Source organism: Barbus barbus, assembly GCF_936440315.1.
Source record: "Barbus barbus genome assembly, chromosome: 14".
Lineage (NCBI taxonomy): Eukaryota > Metazoa > Chordata > Actinopteri > Cypriniformes > Cyprinidae > Barbus > Barbus barbus.
The window spans coordinates 4,992,818-5,020,414 of record NC_136742.1 but is presented as its reverse complement, the minus strand read 5'-3'; the positions used below and the strand labels follow the sequence as shown (position 1 = coordinate 5,020,414).

Here is a 27,597-nt window from a genome sequence, read left to right as displayed (position 1 = left end):
TGAGCGAAGAGCTGTCAATTGTCAGTGGATCAACAGCTTCCTGACAGACAGACAGCAGTTAGTAAAGCTTGGTAAATTCACATCCAGCACCCGCACCATCAGCACTGGAGCTCCTCAGGGCTGCGTTCTCTCCCCACTGCTCTTCTCCCTCTGCACCAATGACTGCACCTCTAAAGACCCCTCTGTCAAGCTCCTGAAGTTTGCAGACGACACCACACTGATCGGCCTCATCCAGGACAGTGACGAGTCTGCTTACAGACAGGAGGTTAAGGAGCTGGCTGTCTGGTGCAGTCTCAACAACCTGGAGCTTAACACGCTCAAAACTGTGGAGATGATTGTGGACTTCAGGAGAAACCCCCCTGCTCTCCCCCACTCACCATCATGAACAGCACTGTGACTGCAGTGGAGTCATTCAGGTTCCTGGGCACCACCATCTCTCAGGACCTGAAGTGGGATATTCACATTGACTCCATTGTCAGGAAGGCCCAGCAGAGGTTGTACTTTCTTCGCCAGCTGAGGAAGTTCAACCTACCACAGGACTTACTGAAACTGTTCTACTCCGCCATCATTGAATCCATCCTCTGCACTTCTATAACTGTCTGGTTCAGCTCAGCTACCAAATCTGACCTCAGAAGACTACGGAGGGTAGTCCGGTCTGCTGAGCGAATCATTGGTACCACCCTCCCCACTCTCCAAGAACTGTACTCATCCAGAGTGAGCAAAAGGGCTGGTAAAATCACTCTGGACCCCTCACATCCAGCACACAACCTCTTTGAACTGTTACCGTCTGGTCGACGCTACATAACTCTGAGCACCAGAACGACCAGACACAGGAACAGTTTCTTCCCTCAGTCAATACATCTCATGAACACTCAACAATAAACGTGAAACACACAACTAATACATTATCCATTCACCACACTCACTTATTTCATTTTTATTTTTCTAATTTCTAATTTCTAATTTGCACATACTTGACCTGTACATACATAGTTGTCTATATTATATATATATATATATATATATTTTTTTTTTTTTTTTTTTTTTGCTGCTTTGTACATTGATTATTGGCTATTTGTTGTTATTTTGTTTTTATTTCCTGTGTCCTGTCCTGTTGATGTCTTTCTGTTGCACTATGGAGCTTCTGTCACTACAACAAATTCCTTGTATGTGTAAACATACTTGGCCAATAAAGCTCATTCTCATTACTCACTCTTTGCCAATTCGCCATCATTACACTCACATTTAGGGTAACAACGGCAGAAGTTACACAAGAAAACACAAAGAGCTTACATATTTCTTCCTCGGTTTGGATTCTTTAAAATTATATTTTCTTAGTTGCATCTGATTTCCATTCAAGATCTTGTGAGGGAAATGTGTGCGTGAAGAAAAGGGGGGCCGGGGGTGATCGAGGGAGGAAGTCCAGCTTGGCAGGGCAGGGCGTAAGCGAGAGAAGAGAACAGCAGTGCAGACTACATAGGCTTGAGTAAGGACAAAAAATAGCCAAGGGAGAAGTAGATGTGAGAAAGACTACAGCAGGGAACACAACAACACACACTGCCTGGGCATTTAGAGTTGTTTGCAGGGGGAATCATGGCCTCCCTGCTGTTTGGATCTATCTGTGTTCTCTGCATTTTGTCAGCACTCACGCACACAGCTTCCTCGCAACAGTTAAACAAAGTCTACAGGGTAAGTCCTCTCTTTATGGCTGAGAAAAGAGAAATATTTGAATTATGAATTATTTGTTTATTGTGAAACCTTTGGCATCTATATGTTGATTTTAGTTCCTTTATTACTTGTTATACTTGTTTATAGATGCTGCAGATATACTTCTATCCAGAGCAGTTTCTTTAAAAGTGTTGCTTTCTTGTTAGAGCTGTGTGTGTTCAGAATTATCATTATTATAAAAATAGATTTCAGTACGCTCAACTATCTCTAATCAAATTCAGTGTTCTGATTATTTGATCTAGGCTATGCTAGTACTTGTCTCATTTGTGTTTTTATTTATCCTGAGGAATTATAGGAAAAATATCAGAAAAGAGTCAATTTAAAACAAAGTGTATCGTGAAAAGTGCCATACAGTATATAAACAAATTCGACTTAAAGTTAAACATTTCAGAACTTCACAAGCAACTTTAAAGCAATAGCACTTATCTCTGGGCTATTGTTACTGGAGATACTGAGATTTCTCAATAGTTGCTGATCAGAATTAAATGTTTTACGTGGCTGTTTGGGTGTGGACGTCTTGTATGGAATCTAGTGTTCCAATAAACATAAGGTTTAGTTTTGAATATGCTATGAAAAAAAGCGGTTTATAAAGGTCTTTACAAAGAGAGAGGCGTATGCATCTCATAATCTGTAAAAAACTGCCCACTCCAAAACTCTGTGCCCTTCCCACCCCCACCTACCCAACCAGCAGCTGTTGAGAGTCTAGAGGGTCTAATAGTCACTCCTCACCGGAAATGCAACAGAGGGGGGGACATGAAACAGACTGCATTAGGAGGAACTGATCCAATGGGCAGAGTGGGAACACTTCTGTACTGATAAATTCCCTGAGGATCAGAAGAGATTCAAGTTGTGTACCAAAGCTTGTAATAAGATCTCTAACTAGACCTTTTTTTTTTTTAGACATGTTCCTCCTAATGCAAAGTCTGTAAGTCTGCAAAGTAACAAAATAATGCTGCCATCAGAGAATTTGGCAGAATAAGGTTTCTTAGTTCATAATATTTCATAGTTATATTCAAAATATATGAAAGCTGTCTTTTATTAGAAGTTATCTTTAACGTCACCTTAATATTGTATGTAATTTAAACTCAGATTTCCGTGTTAACGGATTTAAAGAAAACAACAACAAAAAAAGTTGTAGTAACTTAAAAATTCTTGATATCTGTAACGATTCAGTCCACTGAACAGTGAGCGTAGTGAGAACCCAAGTGCAGTTTATTTACAGACGTGATCCAAAATACAAACATAACCTGAGACTTGGCATGAACAGACTAGACTCACCAACAGCGGGATACATCAATACACGACAAGGAACAATGACAACAAGATGGCTACTTATAGCAGTCAATACATATCACATGACAATAATCAACCAATGAGGAAACAGAACTGAGAGTAGCATGATAGGACAATAACTAATCAGAACATGACACAAAGAACAAGAGAACCAATAGCATGAATACAAGAGGGCAAGGGAAGCATGACACAAACAGGGACCATGACTAAACTCCAAAATAAAAGACATGAAAAAAGGAACATAGAACAAAACCCAAAACAGGCGTGACAGATCCCCCTCTATGGGTGGCTCCTGACGCCCCAAATATAACACCCACCCCAACCCAAACAAAACTGAAAAAGTCCAGTAGGGTGGTGGAGCGGAGGCGAAACAGGGGGAGGGATTGAGGGCCAGGCCTATGCAGGGGAACAGGTTCAGAATCATGGCCTGGACCATGAAGCAGTGAGCAAGACTATGGGCCATGGAGCAATGGTGGGCCTGGACCGTGAGGCAATGGTAGAACTAGGCTGTGGGGCAGAGGTGGGCCTGGACCGTGAAGCAGAGGGCAAGACCATGGGCCATGGTGCAGTGGCAGACAATGGAGCAGAGGGGGACCTGGGCCATGAAGCAGTGGCAGACTGATGATCAATGGAGGACCTAGGCCATGGATCAGATCCAGAGGAGCATGGAGCCATGGCGGAGCCGGCAGAGTAGAAATCCATGGCGGTGCAGGCAGAGCAGGGAGCCAGGGTGGAGCAGAGACATGGACAGACCACATGATCTTGACTAAACAGGCAGAGAGTTCATGAATAGCCCCCTTAGCAGTGACATGGGAGAATAAGGAGAATTAAGGGAAGTCGTGGCCTAATGGTTAGAGAGTCGGACTCTTAATCCAAAAGTTGCGGGTTCGAGTCTCGGGCCGGCAGGGATTGTAGGTGGGGGGAGTGAATGTACAGCGCTCTCTCCACTCTCAATAGCACTCTCAAAAGTACCCTTGAGCAAGGCACCGAACCCCCAACTGCTCCCTGGGCGCCGCAGCATAAAAATGGCTGCCCACTGCTCTGGGAGTGTGTGTGTGTGTGTGTGTGCGCGCGCACTTTGGATGGGTTAAAAGCAGAGCATGTATTCCGAGTATGGGTCACCATACTTGGCCGTATGTCACTTCACTTCACTTCACATGATGGGCAAAGTGTTCATGGACAGCCTCCATGGCCGTGACAGGACAGACACTGACAAGTCTGCCAGGTTCTGCAGTGGACGTCGCCTCCTCTGGAGGTTCTGCAGTAGAAGCCGCCACCTCTGGAGCCACTGGAGTGGATACATGGACAGGAGAGGCCTCTGGAGCAGACTCGTGGACAGAAGAGGCCTCAGGAGTGCAGTGTGCAGCCCACACGCTCAAAATGGCAACCGCCATCACAGGAAGTGCAGCAGACAGTGGGATGCCTGCTGGGCTTGAGAGCGTAGAGACCACTGGGATGTCAGCTGCTCGTACTGACATCAGTGGTGGGTCCATCACACTAGTAATCAGACTTTTACGTCCTGGCCCAAGCTCTGCATCTGCAGGAGCTTGGGTACTATGGTTCCCCACCCTGCCCCAAAAAAAAATCCTTTGGGGAAATTTTGGTGACAGCCGTGACATGGCGAGGCTCAGTATCAATATCTTTGAAAATTGTATGGGCAGTGGGTTTCTAGTTCCCAGCATACTTTGCATAGGACAGAAGAAGGAGAGTAGAGTGTTATTTTGTGTGTGTGTTTTTAGTAAAGGCAAAGACCTGTTAGTGTGATGCACATGCCGTTCATTCCGCTGTGCATAATAGCACCAAAGGAAAAAGATATATGGGCCATTCTACAGAATTGGTACAAACTGCTGTCCCACAACCAAAACACACATTTAAAAAGCATTTAAGTATTCAAATCTTAGATGCTTATTAAGAACATATTTTTATCTATTGAAACCCACAATAATATTTAAAACATTAGTAAGCTTTATAAAGTCACCATTTATTGGGTACTTTCAACTGGGAGTTGGCTGTTCCGAACCCTAACCCCTAAATTTCAACTTATAAAAATTATATTGATATAATTTTTTTATTTTTTTTTTACCCCACTGTTGTTTTTAAAAAATATCTTTTTGATTATTTTAAAAAGTGAAGTTCAAAAAATATTTATTTTATATTGTCTTTGTAAATTTTGAAACTTTGTTAAAAAAAAAAAAAAAAGGTGTCCTGCATTTTTCATGTCACTACCAAAACAGTGTTTTAGTCCATTGGCTGAGACTGATTTTAAAGGGGTCCTATTATGCTTTTTCACTTTTTGAATTTTAGTCAGTGTGTAGTGTGTATGTTTGGGCATAAAACGATCTACGAAGTTACAAATCTCTAAGTCCACTCCAAAGGGAGATATTTAGTTAAAAAAAAAAACCTTTTCAAGAACTACAGCGAACGGCTCGTTTGGACTACAAAGTTGGTTTCCTGTATTTATGACATCACAAATTGTAAATCCTGCCTACAGAAATTTGAATATAATGAAAATTTGAAATTTGAACAACAACTATAACATTACCACTGTAATATGTCTTGCAATATCCGTGCATGCAAATGTTCTGCACGATCCTCTTGTTCAATATTCTCGGGGTCTGAATTGATATGGCAATATTGACAAACTTGCTGTTCTGACAAGGGGCGGGGCAATACTGAAACACCATCTAAGCTGTTTACCAATCACAACGCACTGGGACAGCTAACCAATCACAACACATTTCGTTTTTCGGAAGGCGGGCCTTCACCAAACCCAGAACTAATTGAGTCTTTGTGCAAGGCTGGGGAGAAAGGTATTGTAATAATGTAAATTATGTGAAAAAATAATGCGATTTTCAAACCACCAAGCATGAGAGCATGTTCTAGTACACCCTCAAAACAAAATCAAGACTTTGTAAAAGAGCATAATAGGACCCCTTTAACTAAACCCATAAATTTATGATAAGGAAATATACCCGTGTTCCCGCTCTCATAGCTAAAAATTGTGAATGGATAGGTCTCATCATTTTGAGGTAAATGTGTACAAAGGTTCAAAAATTTGTGTGTAACTTTAAGGAACATCTCTACCAAACACCATTTTTTGGGAGTTATTCCATAACATTTAGTTTTTATCACTGTTCAAAACTGTGCTAGCTAACCATGTGCTGATTAGCATCTTTGAGCTAGGTTCAAAAGTATCTAAAATTGTCACTACCGAAACAGTCACTATACCGAAACATTTAGTGGAGTTTCGGTAGTGACATTTTTTTTTTGGGTGTTAGCCCATAGAGTTGTCACTACCGAAACATATGTCATCATTATTGTAGTGACAAAAGGGAACACATAATCCTCATATTTGGGGGAAATAAACAAAATGTTAGTACAGTTATGTAGTTTTTTTGTATTTTAGTATGTTTTAGTAGTGTTTTAGTTTGTGAGTTAAAATTCTGTAATGTGATCAGGGACGGATTACGAACCGGGCCAGCGGGGCCGCTGCCCAGGGGCCCTAGGGGTGCAGGGGGCCCATGGGGCCCCTAGCCCAAAACAATTTGCAACGCTTATCAACAATGTATTTTCGTTTGTCTATTTTAGAGGGCCTACATTCTTTGATCCTCTGCCTACAAGGGCCCCTGACCCTATAGGGAGGGCGTTTGGCTGCCAAGGGCCCTTGAATTGTGGTGGTGCTGGTGGGGGGGTCGGTGCTTTCAGGGGGCCCCCGGCCCTGCTATAGGAACTTTAAAGGGAAATGGGTGCATGGGAGCCTACTTTTAGAAGGCCCTCTTAGGCCCTCCTATTATAGTCCTGGCTTCTGGCTACCAGGGGGTCCTAGGGAGGATGGGGGCTTTTAGAGGGCCCTCTGATTATGAGGGCCCTACTAGGAGGCCCTAGAGAGGAGGGTGTAGTGTACCTTTAGAGGGCCATCTGATTACAAGGGCCCCTACCATGGGGCCCCTGGCTTCTGGGGGGAGGGGAGGGGGGCTTGTTAACAGCCTTACAGAAGGCCCTCTGACTAGGGAGCGGTAGCATGGTGGGATGGAGGCGGTTAACCTGCCCGCTGAGTGGCCCCCAGACCAGTGTAGCAGTGTAAGAGTTTGACCAGTGTAATCACTCCCAGGGCTGTAGTGGAGGCTAAACGCAAGTAAACACGGTTTACCCACCTCTGAAATTTCAGAATTAGAGTTTACCCACTTCTCAATTGATCTAAATGCACATCATAGTATAGTTTATGCACAAAATGTGATCACAGAATTCGTAGTTCACCCACCTCTTATTTTACCACTACACCCCAGATCACTCCGTTCTGTATGGGGATATGGTACACAGGTGGATTCTGGCATGGTTCAGCTGGACACGGTACACATGTAGTGTGATCACTAACCGTGCCCCAACATGGCTCTCACTGTACGTTCACACCAGGAGAGACCAAAGCGAACATGTCGCCAAGGCCGTTGAAGAAGCTTCGTTGTTGAATTTGCTTTATTCACTTTGTTCGCTCATTGGAATGTTTGATTTAGCCTGTTACCGTGGGGCGTTGGTAAATCTATATATTAGAATTGGTTTTCACCGAACCGCGTCATAACTCATTACATAAGGTTAACTGACTTTTAACTTCTCTTTTTCGCTCTGGTCGCCCAATTCGCTTCGCTGCCAGTGAATTTGCTTTGTTCGGCCAATTCGCCGACTCTCCATAGAGAAATAATGACTTTCGTCGCTCTGGTCTCTTCTGATGTGAATGTACGTGACATCAATAATGACACTCCAAATAATAAATATTTGAATTAATTTGAGAAAGTTGGTGTTAATAACAGTTTTTTTCACATTGAAGAACTTGCAATGCGTAAATCATGGGGAGAGACCTATCTTTTCCCATGGTAATAACCAGGCTGCTGAATAGAAATGGGATGATTAGCAAAAGTGCTTTGATTTAGAGCATGAATTGTATGACATTCAAACTGCATGATCAGTTTGCATTGTTGATTAAAACTGGACAAGTTCTAATATTTTCTGACTTCTGTCTGATGGTTATTTCACTCGATGCTAGAACAGCAGACAGCATGCTGTAGTAGACAGTTGCTACCAGTGGGGATTTCTTTAAGACTGCAAGGGAAGCTCGGCTTCCCCTATAATGTCAAAAAATTAATGGTCAAACATGTACTATTGTGTTAACATTTTATTGATTAAAAATGCGTTAGAACACGTTCATCTCAGAGACGAGTTCGTTCAGAATCAGCTACATATAGCAGGTCACTCGATTTCCTTCTCATATATTCCCGTAGCATCAGTGTATTTGCCTGTTGAAGCCTAGCATCCATTGACTTCAATGGGGCTGCTTTGAACAGTTTTTTTCAGTGCTTCGAAACTAGACGCTCATTGGATAAATGCTGCGATTATGTCCCGCCCCCGGACGCTCAGCGTCTCTGGGGGTGAATGGAGGAGTGGGCGGGGCTGGACTCCGGGCTTCTGCGTGATGATTGGAGGGTTTGTCGAAAGACTGCATCTCCTTTTGATTGACAGCGATTGTGTCCTATAAGAAGTCGCTGATGATGAAGCTATTCGAGCCAGTGTTGCCAATTTAGCGACTTTTCAGACCACCCTAGCGACCTTTTTCCCCAAAAGTGACTAGCGACAAATCTAGCGACTTCTTTGACAAACCTTAGCGAGTCTCTGTGATCGCTGGTACTGCCGCAACGGCGCGAGGTGAGCGCGCACGCACCTCTTTCTCTCTTCAGTGAGCGGCTGAGAGGAGCAGCGCGTTCAGTTCAAATAGATATTATGTTGCTTCTCTAATTTTACATGCAAATATAGCCGAAATCACAGCACAGGAATTGTCTTGTCTTATCTTGTATGTATTATTTGATTTAATCAGACGACGGCTCGATTATAAATTAGTATTTTTGTGCAGACTAACTTCTTGGGAGGGAGAGCTGGTTGTGTATTCTTAAAGGGCTGCGTTTCAGTCACTAGTTCATATTTATCCCGTTGACTGACAACATAAACAGTAAAATATATAAAGGAAAACAGTTTTATTGAGAATTTGGCTGCATTAAAATACAGTATGAGCACAGAGAGACAAACAAATGTAAAAGGTAATATGACGCGATGACGTAATGAATATGCTAATTAGCGCATGGCGTCATCTGACGACATTTAGCAACTTTTCAAACTGGCTTTAGCTACTTTCCATCGAAAGAAGCTGGCAACACTGATTCGAGCTCAGTCCCATAGTACGCCGCACTAGTTTGGACCCACAAGTGGCATGATGACGTAACAACTAGCCGTCCCAGACAATGCTGGCGTTTTTTTTTTTTTTTTTTAAGGGGGGGGGCCCTCGCGAACGTTTTGCCCAGGGGCCCACACAACCCATAATTCGTCCCTGAATGTGATGTGGTTGATACCAAAACATTCTACCGAAACATGGGATGTTTTGTCAAAAATAAAGTATACTGAATTATGAACTAAGATGTTATGATATTTATTACTTCAATGTATATTCAAACTAATGAATCCTTATCTTTGAAATTATTATGATCAACTTTTTGTCTTTTACAAAGAAAAATTGGATTCAAAATACAACAAATCTCATAAATTACACTTGAAATATTGTTAAAAATGTAATCATTATTGATTTACTTCTGAAAAAAAAAAAAAAAAAAAAAAACTTAATAGGTCATTATAACCCTTCTAATTAAATAATTATTACTGTGTTTCAGTAGTGACACATTTGAGGAGAGGACAAATATTCCAAAACCTTCTAAAAATACAATATGAGAGTTAACGGCACAATTACTTGAAATGTGTGCCTTGGATATTATAAAATTTGCATGCATACATTTTTTTGAAAAAAAGACAAGATGTTCAAGATGTTTCCAACTCTGACTTTGGACCAATTCCGTAGAATGGCCCATATATATTACATTTTCTATCGTACACACTGTGCATGTTTCTGATGTTACAAGATGATTGCAAATGCACCAGGGTTGGATAGAATTAAGTCTGAATTCAGAACAATGCTGCGGGGGCGCTGGCAACAAGCTTGGATTCAGAATTCAGCAAACATGCCCATTGTGAAAGCTCCCTAAATATATTCCACATGTAACAGGCAAATCATATTTTATTATAGGATTTTTAACTGACAACTCATTTTAGTTCTTAGTTTCTTTATTTTTACAATAGGTGAATTACATTTTGAATGATCCATGATCAATATTGCATTTTTTTTTGTACCTACAAGTTTTTACCTTCAAAATTCTATGACCTTCCATCAAATATTGTTTGTTTGTTTGTTTGTTTATGCCTATGTTGAGAGTTTGGGTGTTTCTTATGTAGGTAGCAGACAGCATATGGAGTAGTAGACTGATTTTCTTTTTATTAGATTTTTTTTGCAGGTATTTATTTATTCTCTGCCTTTATTTCTTCTTTTCACCATGCAACACACAGAAAACCAGTCTAGAATAGCATATATGAGTGAGCAGAGCGACAGATATTCCCTCTCCCCCGTGCACAGTTTTCCAGTTTTCTCAGAGAAACATGCTCTGAGCGATCATGGATATAATAAATTTGCTTCCATTCAGCACTGCATGCATAGTTTGGAATGCTTTGAACACTGACAAATATTGAAATGTCTCAGTGTGCTATTATATTCTATACCAGAATACTCTTGGAACACTGCTTGGCCAATCAAATTCGAGGACCAAAACTTACTGTTACACTCCTAAACTACAGATTGTCCAATATAATTTGAAGACAGTGTGTTGTTATGAACTGGTATGCACTGTTGTGTGTTTCTTAGTTGGTGTGTATGTTCACTAAAACAATGTAAACAGTGTGAGAAAGAAGGAGAGAGAGATGGGTTACAGGCAAGGAGGATAGCAAGCTGTTGCCATTGCACAAAGTGGGAGCCCCTGAAATGGGACTTTTGTTTATTAACATGTAGCCATTAGCAGACATTTTAACCAATGCAACTATACATTTTATGAGCTCATGCATTCATTGAGTATCAAACTGACCAGACTTCTGGCCAAGAACTGCCCACTTAAGCCAAAAGAATACTTCCCGTGCTGGCATAACTTTTATACTTGTATCCCAATTTTTGTGTCCACGTGGATAGCAGCGCATGTATGAGTGATTTATGCACTCAAAAAACAAAGGTTCACTAAGTAGTGTACATACACTAAATACATTCATATGTGCATGCTGTCCATATAATATTCTTCGAAAGGCTTGTACTGTCAACTGTGCACAAAATGGAGCAGAGCAAAGAAAATGAAGTATACCCAAGCCTTTAGCTAGAAAGAGTCCACAGACTGGTATTCCAGACCACTGCAGTAGACAAATGCATTGAGAACCAAAACACTCATACATATCATTTATTTAAAAATATTAAAAAAATTAATTAATTAAACATTAAACAGACCATTCAGACAGATGAGTATCATTTTTAGTGGAGTCACTCTTGGTTAAGGGTCCAGTCCATTTGGATAAATCCAGTTGCTGTTCAAACTATAAAGATTCCTCTTGTATTATATTTAATTTTTTGGGTAAATTGTATTTTAGATGTTTTGGATTTATAAATGATGATTGCCACAAACCTGTTATGCTTTGGAATATTAATTGATTTTTGACATGATGGGGTTTGGCCTTAGCTGGTCATTGGGATCTGTGCCAAGGGCTTGTCTGGTCGTTGAGGTCTGTGTAGAAAACAGATTCATAATTTAAATAGATTTTTTAAATAGTCTTCTAAAATCTGATCTTCTGTCTTATAATTATAATTGTAATTGCAATTATAAAATTATGAATGGATGATCTTGTCAATCTGTTTATCTGCAGAGCAGAAAACAGTTAAATTAGAAAAGAGATTGTTCCAATTATTGACTCCACGTTTCAGACAGTTCCGAAGTAAAAAAGTGAAAGGGTGCGATGTATGAAGCTCAGCTGTGTTCTGCCATGCATTGGGAGTTGATTGAATTAAACAATTCTCACTGCACTACAGCATACTACTAACAACAAAGCTCCTTTCATGCCACTCAGTAGCATGGGATGCCATCCTGTGGGCATTTGGATATGGGGGGGCAACTGAAGTCAATATACATTGAAATAATATTCATATAAAATGTTGCCAGTGAAAAAAATACCCAGACTTTCTTAAAGGAGTTATGTATTTTTGAGTAAAGCAAAAGAGCATCTGTACTGTATGTCAGTTGATGTACATTAAGACCAAGCATGGATTTGTAAGCTTTATTTTGGTAAATCAATAGAGACCTCACTGGACTGAAATTCTGAAAATATACTGAAATTGCCTAATATATATGCATATTTTTTGTGGTGGCCAAAAATAAAAGAACACTGGTATTTTCACCAGCTAAAAAGTGGTGTTAAATCAGTTATTTCTATCTTTTGCTGTAGTGTGTCAGTAGGAAATATTAGTTTACATTTCCAAACATTCATTAATTGTAATAATCCATTGAGATTTTTGTTTGCACATGGAGTCTGACAGCAGCCAGTGCTCCACACAGAGATCTGATCTGATCATCATCCAGTCTGTCTGGAATGACATGAAGGAACAGAACAAACTGAGACAGACTAAATCCAGAAGAACTGTGGCAACGTCTCCAAGATGCTTCAAGAAACCTACCTGCAAAGCTACAGTACTGTTAAAAGTTTTAGGCGCTAGGTAAAAATGAGGATGCTGTCAAAAAATTATGTCAAAAATAGATTTTCTCTCTCAATTAACTTCTATTAACTAAATTAAATTAACATTTGGTGTGACCATCATTTGTGTTTAAAACAGCTTTTGGTGCACTTGCGCATATGTGACCCTGGACCACAAAAGCAGTCTTAAGTTGCTGGGGTATGTTTGTAGCAATAGCCAAAAATACATTGTATGGGTCAAAATTATACATTTTTCTTTTATGTCAAAAATCATTAGGACATTAAGTAAAGATCATGTTCCATGAAGATATTTTGTAAATTTCCTACCGTAAATATATCAAAACTTAATTTTGTATTAATAACATGCATTGCTAAGAACTTCATTCAGACAACTTTAAAGGCGATTTTCTTAATATTTAGATTTTCTTTGCACCCTCAGATTCCAGATATTCAAATAGTCGTATCTCAGCCAAATATTGTCCTATCCTAACAACCCATACATCAATGGAAAGCTTATTTATTCATGTATAAATCTCAATTTCGAAAAATTGACCATTATGACTTTTGTGGTCCAGGGTCACATATAGTTTTTAGGTAGCTTTGCAGAGAGGTTTCTTGAAGCATCTTGGAGATGTTGCCACAGTTCTTCTGGATTTAGTCTGTCTCAGTTTATTCTGTTTCTTCATGTCATTCCAGACAGACTGGATGATGATGAGATCAGATCTCTGTGAGGAGCACTGGTAAAACTGACCCCACAAAAAAGGATGAACATCCTGTTAGACAAAGCTGAGATCTATATGTGTAGTTCTACAGTTTTTGTCAGGGTTCTGTCACTTCGGTCTAGTTTATTCATGGTTTTGTGACGGAGCCCTGACACTCCCTTCTTGTCTTGTTTTCTGGTGAGCGCGCGGCTTCGAGTGCGCTCGAGCTGCGTGCTCACTTGTCCGTGTGCTCTGTTTCATGTTGGGGCGTGGTGTTCGGATCCCGGCACTCCTGTCTTGTTCAGACTCAGTTCTGGTTTTGTGTCAGGGTACGGACACTCACGCTCCAGGTTTGTTCTTGCTGTAGGAGTGTGCGATCTCAAGTTCGCTCGGGCCGTGCGCTCCTCTGTGAGTGTGTGGGTTTGTTTTCTCTACAATGTTGAACACAATGGCATAAATCTATCTCTGTCTGTCTGAGACTTCGTAACTTTAAAACATTTCATCTTAAGGCTTTTAAAACTATCGTGGTTACAAAACTAAGTACATTTGATCTTCTATTTACCATATTTGATGTGCTCTGTTAAGTGCATTGATCAATGTTTATAATGGTTTTGCTGAAATGGTCTTTCAGTGGAGGAACAGAAAACTTTCAGGTTTCATTTTCATTTGTGTTTCAAAGATAATCAAAAGTCTCATGGGTTTGGAATAACACAAGTGTGAGTAGGTGTAAAGAGTACCGGAAAACCATACTTGAGTAAAAGTACAGATACCTTACAGTGAAAATTACTCCACTACAAGTTACAAGTCACCAATTCCAAAACAACTTGAGTAAAAGTTTTAGAGTATCTGATTTTAACAGTACTTAAGTATTTTACTTATACTGAATATAGGCTCAAAGATGCACTAGTAAAAGAGACATGCCAGTCAAAAACTGTAACGTTGTGGAGAAGCTGGGGAAAACAGGCAGAGGCAAGGATCTATGTGCAGACATTTCATGGAAAAACTAGAACAAACAATAAGCCAAAAACCACAGGCAAACAGACAACCATTACATTCAACAACTCAGAAAGAATTAAATCAACACTAGGTCTGTATATACAGTCATGACCAAAAATATCGGCACCCTTGGTAAATATGATCAAAGAAGGCTGTGAAAATTAATCTGCATTGTTAATCCTTTTGATTTTTTATTTTAAAAATTCACAAAAATCTGACCTTTCATTGGATAATAAGAACTATTATCCAATGAAAATATCATTATGAAATAAATGTTTTTTCTATAATACACATTGGCCACAATTAATGGCACCCTTTTATTCAATACTTTTTGAAACCTCCAATTGCCAGTTTAACAGCTCTAAATTTTCTCCTATAATGCCTGATGAGGTTAGAGAACACCTGACAAGAGCTCAGAGACCATTCCTTCATCCAGAATCACTCCAGACCCTTTAGATTCCCAGCTCCATGACGGTGCTTCTTCTCTTCAGTTCACCTCACTCATTTTCTATAGGGTTCAGGTTAGAGGACTGGAACGGCCATAGCAGAAGCTTGGTTTTGTGCTCAGTGACCCATTTTTGTGTTGTATTTGAGGTTTGTGTTTGGATTATTGTACGGTTGGAAGATCCAAACATGGCCCATTATAAGATTTCTAATAGAATCAGTCACTTATTGATTTTTTATCTGTTGGTATTTGATAGAAGCCATGATGCCATGTGTCTAAACAAGATATCCAGGACCTCCAGCAGAAATATAGGCCCACAACATCAAATATACAGCACTATATTTCATTGTACACATAGGGTTATTTTATCCCCGTGTTCACCAAACCCATCTTGAGTGTTTGCTGCTAAAAAGCTCATTTTTTAGTTTCATCCATAGAAGCCAGTCAGATTTGACGTTCCATTCGTGTCTGATAACTGAATATGCTGGAGTTTGTTTTTGGATGAGCTAGGAGAATTTTTCCTCTCAAACATGTGGTGATGTAGGTGCTGTTTGACAATTTTTTTTTTTCTTTTCTGACCCCGAGACTCAACTGTTTTCTGCAATTCTTCAGCTGTGGTCCTTGGAGAGTCTTTAGCCACTCAAACTCTCCTCCTCACCGTGCATTAGGACGATATAGACACACGGCCTCTTCCAGGCAGTTTCATAACATTTTATGTTGATTGGAAATTCTTAATCATTGCCCTGATGGTGGAAATGGGATTTTTCACTACTCTAGCTCTTTTCTTAAAGCCACTTGACTAATTTGTGAAGCTCAATTATCTTTTGTTGCACTTCAGAAATATATTCTTTGTTTTTTCTCATTGTGATGGATGATTAAGGGAATTTGGGCTTTGTTTTCCCTCCTATTTATAGTTCTGTGAAACAGGAAGCCATGGCTGGATAATTTCATGTTCATAATCACCCTGGAGTGCTCAACATTGTGAATGGGAATATACTTCAGAGATATTTTACTCATAAGAATTTCTAGGGGTACCAATAATTGTGTCCAACGTGTATTTGAGAAAAACATTTATTTCATAATGATATTTCCCCCCATTTTAAATTCTTATTATCCAATGAAAGGTTAGATTTTTGTGATTTTTTTAAATAAAAGATCAAAAGGATTAACAATGCAGATTAATTTTCACAGCCTTCTTTGATCATACTTATCAAGGGTGCCGATATGTTTGGCCATGACTGTATATATACAGGAGGCTAATAAGCTGACCAAGATAAGATACAAACTGACTTGAAACACCACGGGAGAGAGGAAGTGACATAAAAGTCCAGGACAAGGCACAGAAAATGCAACAAAAAGAAGAAAGAGCTGATTTGTGAGGAGAGCAATCACACTTATTTTCTAAAACCAAAATAAAACTGAACACCTCAAAATTGCAAAAGCAAAAAAACATTAACCTTCAAAAAGGTCTCTTCAGTATAAAGGATAAATAAAATAATGTTAAGTAAAATTAAAAAGTCAAAGTCTTCTTGCACTGGATGTGCTGGTTTCGGCCTCATTTCCAGCTGCAGTCATGTCCTCATCTCATATATAAAACACATTTGATTCATAACTACTTGCTAAGGAGCTCACATTCACATAAAGTAACCTTGTTGACAAGTTTGGGTAAGGGCAAAATGCACAAAATGTACTTTCAGTGGCCTGTAGTTGGCGATATCACATCTTTTGTAGCATAAATAAACTGCTGCAGAAAAGCTAGGTACCATGCAAAATGTAATGTGTAACTGCAACACTCATTTCAAATGTAATTGAGTAAAGAGTACAGATACTCATTCAAAAATGTAGTAAATTAGAGAGTAAACTATCTTTTAATATCTTTGATACTCAGTACAACTACAAAGTATCTGAAAAGATACTTTAGTACAGTAATTAGTTACATTTACACAAGTACTTTACACCTCTGGTAATTAATTCTTTTCGCCTTGCATCATGCTTAACAACGCCCTTCAGCCTTGACTTATTTACAATAACTGCAAGGCCTCTCGTACCTTATTTCAGCAAAATTAACTGTTTGTTATTTACTAGCCCTTCCCACTAGTAATGGGAAGTTTGGACTCAATTACATCGACGATTGGTTGATTCTCGCTGAATCAGAGCGGATGGAGGCTCAACATCGATATGTTCTTCTCGCTCACATGAAAGTGTTGGGGTTAAGAATGAACGCCAAGAAGAGAGTTCTTTCTCCATTACAGAGAACCACTTATCTTGATGTGGTGTGGGATTCGACCACAATGCGGGCATGTATGTCCCCTGCTTGGATCGAGTCGATCCTCACGGAGGTCAGGAGAGTGAAAGAAGGCCAGTCACTCACTGTCACTCGGTGTCGCCACGTAACGCTAGCGATGGAAACACTTTCTCCCAGACCTAAGAGATCACCATGTGTTGGTGCGCATCGACAACACAGCGGTGGTCTCTTATATCAACCACCAAGGAGGTCTGCGGTCGCACCCCCTGTACAGGCTGGTGCACCAGATCCTTGTGTGGTCCCAGGGCAAACTTCTCTCATTAAGAGCAGTTTACATCCCTGGGCATCTCAATGTGGGAGCAGACATCCTGTCGAGACAGGGGCCATGGCCCGGGGAATGGATGCTTCACACTGAGGTGGTGAAGCAGATCTGGAGAGTGTTTGGCCAGGCTCAGGTGGACCTCTTCACCACTCAATGTCCCCTCTGGTACTCTCTAATTCATCCAGCTCCACTGGGGCTGGATGCCATGGTACAGACGTGGCCGAGGCTTCGTCTCTACCTCTTCCCCCCGATTGCTCTGCTCCCCGGAGTTCTGGAGAGGGTGCGCCGGGACAGGGTCCGGCTGCTGCTAGTAGCCTCCGTTCTTGCCGGGCCGAGTGTGGTTCTCGGACCTGATTTCCCTCCTTGACGGCTCTCCATGGGAGATTCCCATCAGGAGGGATCTCCTCTCACAGGCAGGAGGCACCCTTGTGCACTCCCGTCCGGAGTTATGGAGACTGTGGGTGTGGCCCCTGAGGGGGCACGGCTCATAGCTTCCGGGCTCTCAACCGAGGTTGAGACCGTCCTCCAATCCAGAGCTCCCTCAACGAGGAAACTGTACACCCTGAAGTGGAGACTCTTCACTTCATGGTGCAAAGATCGCCAGCTAGACCCAGTTAACTGCCCGGTTGGTACAGTACTGGAGCTCCTGCAGGCTCGACTCTCTGCAGGGTTAACCCACTCCACCTTGAAGGTCTTTGTGGCGGCTATTTCGGCCTACCACACCTCTCTTGGTGGACAGTCAGTGGGTAGACACCCCCTAGTTACACGTTTCCTCCATGGTGCACTGAAGCTAAGGCCTCCAGTACGGTCCCGGATTCCTCCTTGGGACCTGGCTGTGGTGTTGGATGCTCTCTGTAGGCCTCCCTTCGAGCCTATTGAGGAGATCTTGTTTCTTCTGGCGATTTCTTCTCTAAAGAGAGTTGGGGATCTGCAGGCCCTGTCAGTGGCCCCTACTCACTTGGACTTTGCCAAAGCCTTTTTCTACCCTCGTGCAGGGTACATCCCCAAAGTTCCTTCCTTCCGTCACGCCACAGCCTGTCGTACTGCAGGCCTTCAGTCCTCCTCCCTTTCGGGAGCCTGACCAGCAAAGGCTTAACTGTATGTATCCAGTGCAACCAACTGCTGATTTGCTATGGTCCCCCTAAGAGAGGTCTTCCTGCTTCAAAGCAGACCCTCAGTCTGTGGATTGTAGATGCCATTCACATTGCCTACGAGTCCTCTGACCTCCCCTCACCGATGGGACTCAAGGCTCATTCCACTAGGAGTGTGGCGGCCTCCAAGGCCTTCCTCGCAGATGTCCCAATACAGGATATCTGCAACGCTGCGGGATGGTCTACGCCCCTGACCTTTGTCAGGTTCTACGGCCTGGACATGCGGACCACTCCAGGCTCTTCCATCCTCTTGCCCTAGATGTATGGATACACACTGGGCAGGGATTGGTAAGTCTGGCAGCGTGGATATCTCGTTCCCCAAAGCGTCTCCAGATGCAGCTCGAGTTCCTGAAGAGGAACGTCTTAGGTTACGTATGTAACCCCAGTTCCTTGAGGGAACGAGGCGCTGCGTCTCGAGGCCACACTTCCGGCATCCCTGCCAGCACTTGCTTCATTCTAGAAGCTGACGCCGGTTTCACCGCACATGCTTTTATACCAGCTGGTCATTACGTCACCTCGCCTGTGACGTCTCACCCATCCTTTGGACAGATTTCACTCGTATTCAGAGCCGGTTACGCTCAAGGCGTCCCCAAAGCATCTCCAGACGCAGCGTCTCGTTCCCTCGAGGAACTGGGGTTACATACGTAACCTAAGACATTTCTCAGGCTACTCATTTCAAGCAGTAATGATGACTCACACAGGATGTTTCATCTTCCCACAGTCCTTTGCTCCAAGAGTCCCCAGCGTGTTTATTTGCAAGATTTTAGGTCATATCAGATCAGATATGACTCAACAGTCTTGTATAGCTAACCCTAAAGAACTTTCACAATACTGCAGAGCTTGCCCTGTCTTTTTTCTGTAATTCATTAACTCTTTTTGATAACCTTAAAGGGTTAGTTTCATGCTAAGTATACAACAAAAACTTTTACATGTTTATGTACTTAATAAAAAATACCCTGCAATTGTACTTTTAGCATACTAAACTTGTGTATTTAAAGCCTGTTAAATTGGAACAACTTTTTTTGTGCTTAAAGGTTTAGTTCACCCCATGAAAATTGTGTCATTAATTACTCACCCTCATGTCGTTCCAAACCCGTAAAACTTTTGTTCATCTTCGGAACACAAATTAAGATATTTTTGATGAATTCCGAGAGCGCTCTGACCCTCCATAGACATCAAGGATCCTTACACGGTCAAGGTACAGAAACGTATCAAGGACATCAGTAAAATAGTCCATGTGACATCAAGGGTTCAACCGTAAGTTTACGAAGCTACGAGAATACTTTTTGTACGCAAAGAAAACAATAATAACATAATTCATTCAACAATTATTCTCTCCAAGTTACCATCTTCCACCATTTTGGAGAGTACCCCAGAACGTAATCAACGTAATCAGCGTTGTTATGTTCAGTTGAAAGGAGGCAAAATTATAATGCTGCTGGAGTTGTTTAGTCCAATGAAAAATCATGGTCCAGATTGATTAGATGTTTAATCAGTTTCTTGGTGGGTAAGTAAGTAAATAAATCTCTTACAAATCAACAATCAACAACCAATTTTCACAATTAACCAACCATTAACTATGACTTTTGCCTCAACTCCTAATTTGCTACTCATTAGTTTGTAAGGTAGTTTTTAAGTTTAGGTATTGGGTAGGATTAGGGATGTGGAATATGTGCTTTATAAGTACTTATGAACAGCCAATATGTTAATAAAAGGCACCCTAATAATCAAGTCAAGTCAAGTCACCTTTATTTATATAGTGCTTTTAGCAATACAGATTGTGTTAAAGCACTTAACAGTATCAAACTGGAGGATAGAGTGTCAGTAATGCATAAAAATAAGGTCAAACACTCAATTTTCAATTAAGGCATTTCATTATTGAATTCAAAGATGTCATTGTCTAGATCAGTTTAGTTTAAATAGTATCTGCAAAATCAAATTGACGATAATCACTAGAAATTAAGTGTCCTCAACTGAGCAAGCCAGAGGAGACAGCGGCAAGGAACCAAAACTCCCTCTGTGACAGCATGGAGAAAAAAAACCTTGGCAGAAACCAAGCTCAGTTTGGGGGCCAGTTCTCCTCTGGCCAGGAGATAATAGTTTATTTATTGTAATAAGCAACTATTTGTTAGTGAGAATTGGTTCCTATATTAAAGTGTTACCCTATTTTATATATTTGTAATTTAGTAGAGTATTCTTTCACATTTATTCAAAAAATAGCTGCAAAAATACAGTAACAATCATATTCTGTGTGTATTTTATTTTCAAAAACTGATGTTGATGTTTGATGTTGATGAGCCATCAAATGCTTACTAAACACTATGTGTTTACGAAAATACAACTCAGAGACCATGTTTTCAAGTAATTTCATGTTCATTTTCATGCCAGTCTTAGCATGATGGTTGATGGAGGAACTCTGATATTACCTTTTCTAATTTAGGACTTATAATATTTTTGTAATACAGCTCCAGGCGAAAAGCCAAAGCACCGAAACAGTGTAAGTCATTCATATAATCATATACAAAGAAATGCAAATGCTCAGGTTTCAAGGCTGAAAGCTCTCAACATAAACTGTTTGTTCTCATATTTCGTATGAGATATGTTTTATTTTATGTTTGTTTTGTTTTTGTATAGGAAATTATTTTCTTATGCACTTTCTTTTGAGGGAATTAGGCTAGTTCATCTAATTGAATCTGAAAAACGTTTTGTTTTTGCATTACTTTTAGGGGTGGGTTTATCTGATAATAGACTCATTTTGGTTCTTTCACAGATATAAAGTGCTATGAAGAAGTGTTTTCCCCCTTTTCTGATATTTATGCATATTTTCAGACTAACTGTTATCAGGACTTCAACAAAACCTAAGAATTTGTTCCTTTATGAACACAACTCAATAGAATTTCTTCAGCTCATTAACATTTGTAGGTTTTCAAGCATGAACTGTGTGTTTTTGGACTTGGACGTAGACGTTGGCCATTCTAAAATTTAAATTTTCTTATTTTTCAGCATTTGGGGTAATGTTAGTATGTTTTGGATAATTGCCTTGCTTGATGACCTAACTGCACTTCAGTTTCAGTTTACAGACAGATGGCTAATTCTCCTGGACAATTCTTAGACACAAAGCCAAATTGATCTTGATAGAGTCATGTGTAGACTGACCTTAGCCAAAGTGAGCAAAGACATTATGTTTAATCCTTGAAAATAATGTAAAAGTTCTTTAAAATTTGGATTTTGTAGAGTGTATAAATCCATTAGAGTGTAAAAAGCCAAGTTGTCCAATTACTATCGCATTCAACAGCATTTCAAGGTTTTCAATTAAGTAGTAGTTCTAATGAAGGATTTGAACACCTCTCCTGCTTGTCCCGTCCAGTCCTGTAGACTATCTGGTTCTGCCCAGCTCTGTGTCTCCTCCTCATCCTTATGAAAGCTAAAACTTCAAAATTGGTGATTGAGGTATAACAGCAATAAAAAAAAAAAAAAATTTAATTGAAATGATTAAAATGTAATATGATGGTATGATAATTTTTTATGATGGATTTTTATATTTTAAGGCTAAATGACAATAAATGGTCAACGATGGTCAATAAAATTTATACATAAAATACATTTTAAAAGTAGTAAAAATAAATTAAATGAACACACAGTAGAACAAAAAAGTTTACAAGATTTTTTATTATGACCATTAGGCTAAATAACAAAATAAAAAAAAAGTTAAAATGTAGTAGTTTTAATAAAAATAAAAATCTGGTATATGAAGTGCCATAGTAAAAAAAAAAAAAAACTCTCATATGGTAGAGATATGGCAACTGTCATGACTATGTTGATTGTTCATGTTTGAATGTTTCTCTATTGCAGGTATGTGCACGAGGTTTCTTTCTGAGTGAGCAGGAAACATGTCTCCCCTGTAACTGTAAAGGCCATGCTGACAGCTGCGAGAACATTACTGGGATATGCATTGTAAGTTTCAAAACTCTTTAAACCAGCTGTCTTTTTTAAACATTATTCCATGACATCAATACCCATCTATTCTCAAAATGTAAACAATACCACGTGGAAGAAATTTTTGTGTACACCAAAGAGAAATAGAAGATGGCATTTGGATGAATAACCTAATTAAACAATAAATGAAACACCTTACCACAAATGGATTTTCTGTCAATGTCCATTCACTGGTTCCTCGCATCCTTTAATTACAAATATCAAATTAAATTCTGATCCAATATTGATCAAGGCAACATAAAACCATAAACATTTCCACAACACATGCTATAATTCTAATGCTAGCATGCTATAATTGTGCTTTGCCCCAAAAGACCACAAATACATAATTAAAAGTCAGACAACTTTACATTTTAAATTTTAAATATTTTTAATGAATAAATGTTAATGCTTTAACAAAAACACAAGCTTCAGAAGGGCTAAACAGAAATGATTCTATGTGGTTGTTGTATGCACATATGGAAGGGCTCTTCAGTATTACTGGCAAATTAAAGGCAGATGTGTGTAGTTTGGGTTGGAACTAAAATCTTCAGGACACAGGCCCTGCAGGACTGGAGTTGAAGAGCCCTGACATATGGTGTTGATAGAGATGAACATTACTGTAACCTTGCCAGTTTGTTTAGAATGTTTTGCTGAAATGCACCTCACTTTTTGCTGTTTCAGGAATGTCAGGACCACACCGTTGGAGATTTCTGTGAGCAATGTGAAGATAGACATTTACCTGTGTTTCTTCCTGATGGCACCTTTGTGTGTAGACCATGTGCCTGCCCGCTATCATTGGAATCTAACAAGTGAGTCCAGACTTGAGCTCTGGCTAGACATAGCATGCTGACACAAACTATAACAGCAACATGAAAACAAAACAAAACAAAAAACAAAGCTGATGACTTTGGTTTTTGTAATTCAACTTATAATATTACATGCATTAACAATGGAATAAAGTTATTTTTATTACTAGTGTTGTTACTTGTGCGACTGCATCTGGTTTATATTTTAAGCATGCATAACAACATGCTTGGTTGCAGTCCAGAGACCTCAAAGTAGGAGGGCCTTATGCCACAAGTAGGTGGAAACCTTCCAGCAGTTAATTAGATGCAGTGATAGAAAGGCACGACAAGTAGCAACTCTAAAGGAAAAAAAAAACAGCTATTAAAACATAGTGTCAAGACTTTCCATTGCAGTTTAGATTTAATTTCTAACAGTTTCATCGTTATTATTGTCATTTTTTTTCATTTTTAAACATCATAAGGCATGCTGACATAGAGTGATGTTATTTCATGAAAATTATTCTGAAAATGTGTATAGTGTATAATAGTGTATGATTGTCTTAGATTCCTTGCCATTAGAGTATGCTTGGAGTACTGTCAGGGTCCATTTCCAACTCACAGGCATCTTCTAGTAATAACAATATTGGTGGCTAACGCACAAAGTCATGCGACTGGTTACAAGCAAAGGGCACAGGACCATGACTCATGAAGCTGTCAGTTTAGACCTGGCATGTACTGTCACGGCTCTGGAAGAGAGATGAGGCGAGGACTCAAGTGCAGGAGAAAAGTGGGTCTTTTAATAATAAAGAGAAACAAAAAATGAACAAAAACCACCCCAAGGGGGAAAAACAGGCAGGCAAGCAGAGAACTGCAGTACCTGCAAACATACCCACACACGACTACAAACATCTGACATTAAACAACAAAACAGCACAGGACTGCAGACACCCAGGAGAATAAATGGAGAGACAAACGAGGAGGACACAGGTGAAGTCATTGAAACAATGAGATAACAACCCCCTCTTTAAGGAGCAGATACCAGATGCTCCACACACTAAAACTGAAATCAAAATGTCTAGGAGGGAGGTGGGCCAAAGGCGGATCAGGGGGAGGGATGGTGGGCCAGGCCCGTGTAGCGGCAGAGGGCCTGGAGAGACCAGGGTGATACAAGTACCAGGGTGGTGCCGGCAGATCAGGAGGCCAAGGCGGGGACGGCAGAGCAGGAGGATCGTGAGAAGACACCGCCACTGCCTCAGGAGCTTTGTGTGCGGACAATGCTGCCTTGAGGAAAATCCAAGGCGGCATTGGATTTTCAAAAGCCTTGTGAGTGGGCACCGCCGCCTCGGGAGGATCTCGAGCGGACACCGCCGCCTCGGGATGATCGCGAGCGGGCTTTGGCGAGCACTGCCTGAGGCACACCAGCCACCCTAGCTGGGGAACGTGCAAGGAACTCAACAAATTCACAAAACGTCAGGTGGTCCAGCCCCCTCATCCGCCACCTGTTGAGGGGCTCCTCAAGGGCACTATTGAAGAGGTCCTTGAGGGCTGCATCATTGTACCCGAAACCCTCTGCTGCACCACCGAACCTCAGGGCAAACTTCCTCACGTCAGTGCCCTGCTGACAGAGGGAGCTCAGGGCCTGAAATTGGAGGATGCGTTGGTAGAGAGGGCTGCTGACGTTAAAGGCTGGTGGATGGTGTGAGCCCATTCTCCGCTGAGTCCTCATTTGGCTGTTTCGTTCTGTCACGGCTCTGGAAGAGAGATGAGGTGAGGACTCAAGTGCAGGAGAAAAGTGGGTCTTTTAATAATAAAGAGAAACAAAAAATGAACAAAAACCACCCCGAGGGGGAAAAACAGGCAGGCAAGCAGAGAACTGCAGTACCTGCAAACATACCCACACACGACTACAAACATCTGACTTTAAACAACGAATCAGCACAGGACTGCAGACACCAGGAGAATAAATGGGGAGACAAACGAGGAGGACACAGGTGAAGTCACTGAAACAATAATGAGATAACAAGGAGGGCGGGGTCAGACAATAGACAGGAGAGCACATGGCACAAACCACAAACAACAAGCCATGTGCTCAAACAAACACACAGTGACATCTGGTGGCCAATCAGGGCACACCAGCAGGACCGTGACATGTACAGTATGTGGTGGATGTCTGATACAGACATTGATTTCTGGATGAAGTAGGGTTCGGCAGCTGCATCCGTGACTGATCAGTTCTTTTTAGGATCCATCCTACTCATCACACATGGGGAAGGGCTGGAAACCACAATTAGTTGTAAGAAGAATGTTTATATTATAACATTTTGGAACTCCCTGCTTTCAATATTCCACCAATGTCAGACTTTTTATGTCAGACTTAAAGGAAAGCTTTGCTGATTTTCCACCAGCTTTGTATTGTCACAATGTAGTATACAGTATGTAAATTAACAATGTATACTCTTGTAAACGGTGTTACCTGCACAGTGTTTTCCCAATTTAATGATCAGCAAAAGTCTGCCAGATGACAGGCTTTGTGTCATATGAGCCCACATTGCCTTAGCTCTTGCCTGAGCTCATCAACCTCAACAATGAAAAGCTTCTCAGGATCAGGAAGTGTCAGTATAGGAACTGATGTCAATCGAAGCTCGAGGTCCTTAAAGGCCTTGAGGGGCTTTTGCACCATGTAGGTTTAGGAAATTAGTTCTGGGAACTAGTCAGCATGGTGGTTCTTAGAGAACAAATTTTCCCATTTTCCTGGTTGCATTCGCACCGGCAGCAGGAACTCTGAAGCGGACGACAGTGATATCTTTAGGCATTTACAAATGTCAACAACCGGTGAATGGAGGATGCCGTGATCGGAGCTGTTTTTGTTGTGTGTCGTGGGTTTCGTGATAACGGAGATGGACTGTAAATGCACAATTTACGTGATTGGAAGAGCATGAAAATCTGAATAAATCTCCTGACAACTTGCAGTGTTGCATATAATTGAGGCTGAGACAAGAACAAAACACTGCAGACAACATGTAAATGCTATTATCACTGTTTTCCATTTTGGTGGAGTAAACAATTTTACACAGCTTTTTAAAAATTCTGGGCAGCCAGTGTTTTGTATGTGTTTGGCCAATCAGCGTACACTATGTCCCTCGTAGTTCCTACAGAACTGTTTTAGACCCTACTCTGAAGTAGGAGCTAATTTACTTCTCCCAAATGGAGTTCCTAGAACTAAAACTGTTCCAGTTCCTCCTACTGTTTGAAATTACCTTTCAACAGGACAGAGAGTGGAACAGCAATGTTGTCAAAGTTTCCTGTAAAAACTGAAATGTTTAATGTTGGTTGAGGCCATTCTCTGGCACTTCAGTTTTTTTCGGATCCATCTGGACCTGACCACTAGAGATGATAAACTCCAAGAGGGATACAGTGGGAAAAATGGAATTCATTCTTTTTAAAAAAAAGATATTATCTCAAGAGCTGTAGCTGAATCTGGAAAACATGTTGAATGTTTTCTTGAAGGTCTTTGGAGTAAATTAGAATGTCATAAAGATGCCTGATGGTGTTATGCTATGTCTTCCATTACTCTTCTTGTCTAATGTGGACCAAGTTATAGGCACTGGGATCTAATAAAGATGGGGGCCCCTTGCCACTATTTCTTGATCCAGATTAGTGGTTATTATAGGTAGTGGGTAGTGACATTAGACAGTGATCTTGTTTAAGATCACCCATGAATACCTTTATTTGCTTACAAACAAGAAACTAGCCCCAGTGGGAAAAGCAGAAGGACGTATGAAACCAGTGGCCTTTCTTTTTGTTTCTGACATGGAGAAAAGTCTTCTCTTGGGAGGACAGGTTCTTGGTAAAAGGTCTTAATTGCTTAGTCATAAGTTCAGAGAGGGTGGAGCTTGGATCCCCTTTTTTTTTTACTAAATACTGCCCACAGATTATTAAGCTTTTATTAGCGGGCTGCTATATCCGTCTCCCCACCAATCACTAGAATTAAAGACAGGTGTTAGTCATCATTTACTTGACCTCCTTATCACCGCTCATCTCCACACTCGTTCCCCTGCTGTAGACTCTGACCTACCATGCCTCCCTCACCACATACCTCCACCGCATGACTCAGGCCGGGGAGCTATCCGGCCTACAGCCCCTCCCTCCCATTCCTAGAGAGGAAGTCAGCTACAGCCATCTGCGCCCCTGGCCTGTGGACCACCTTGAACTTAAAGAGCTGTAAAGGGCTTCCGACTTAGATACAACACCGGCCGTTCCTCTCCCCCGACCACCTGCGACAGGACCACCCCCAGCCCCCTGTCCGAC

General features: G+C 40.9%; 1 protein-coding gene across 1 annotated transcript in view; it reads left to right on the top strand.

Moving 5' to 3' along the window:
* The first annotated feature begins 1,392 nt into the window (after positions 1-1,392).
* The window catches only part of LOC306880040 (laminin subunit alpha-4-like), a 72,210-nt gene continuing 46,005 nt past the window's right edge, over positions 1,393-27,597 (top strand). The window contains exons 1-3 of the mRNA XM_079433311.1: positions 1,393-1,689; positions 22,379-22,480; positions 23,186-23,313. Of these exons, the coding sequence (XP_079289437.1) occupies positions 1,594-1,689; positions 22,379-22,480; positions 23,186-23,313 (326 nt within the window). The 5' untranslated portion in view covers positions 1,393-1,593. The remainder of the gene's footprint in view (positions 1,690-22,378; positions 22,481-23,185; positions 23,314-27,597) is intronic.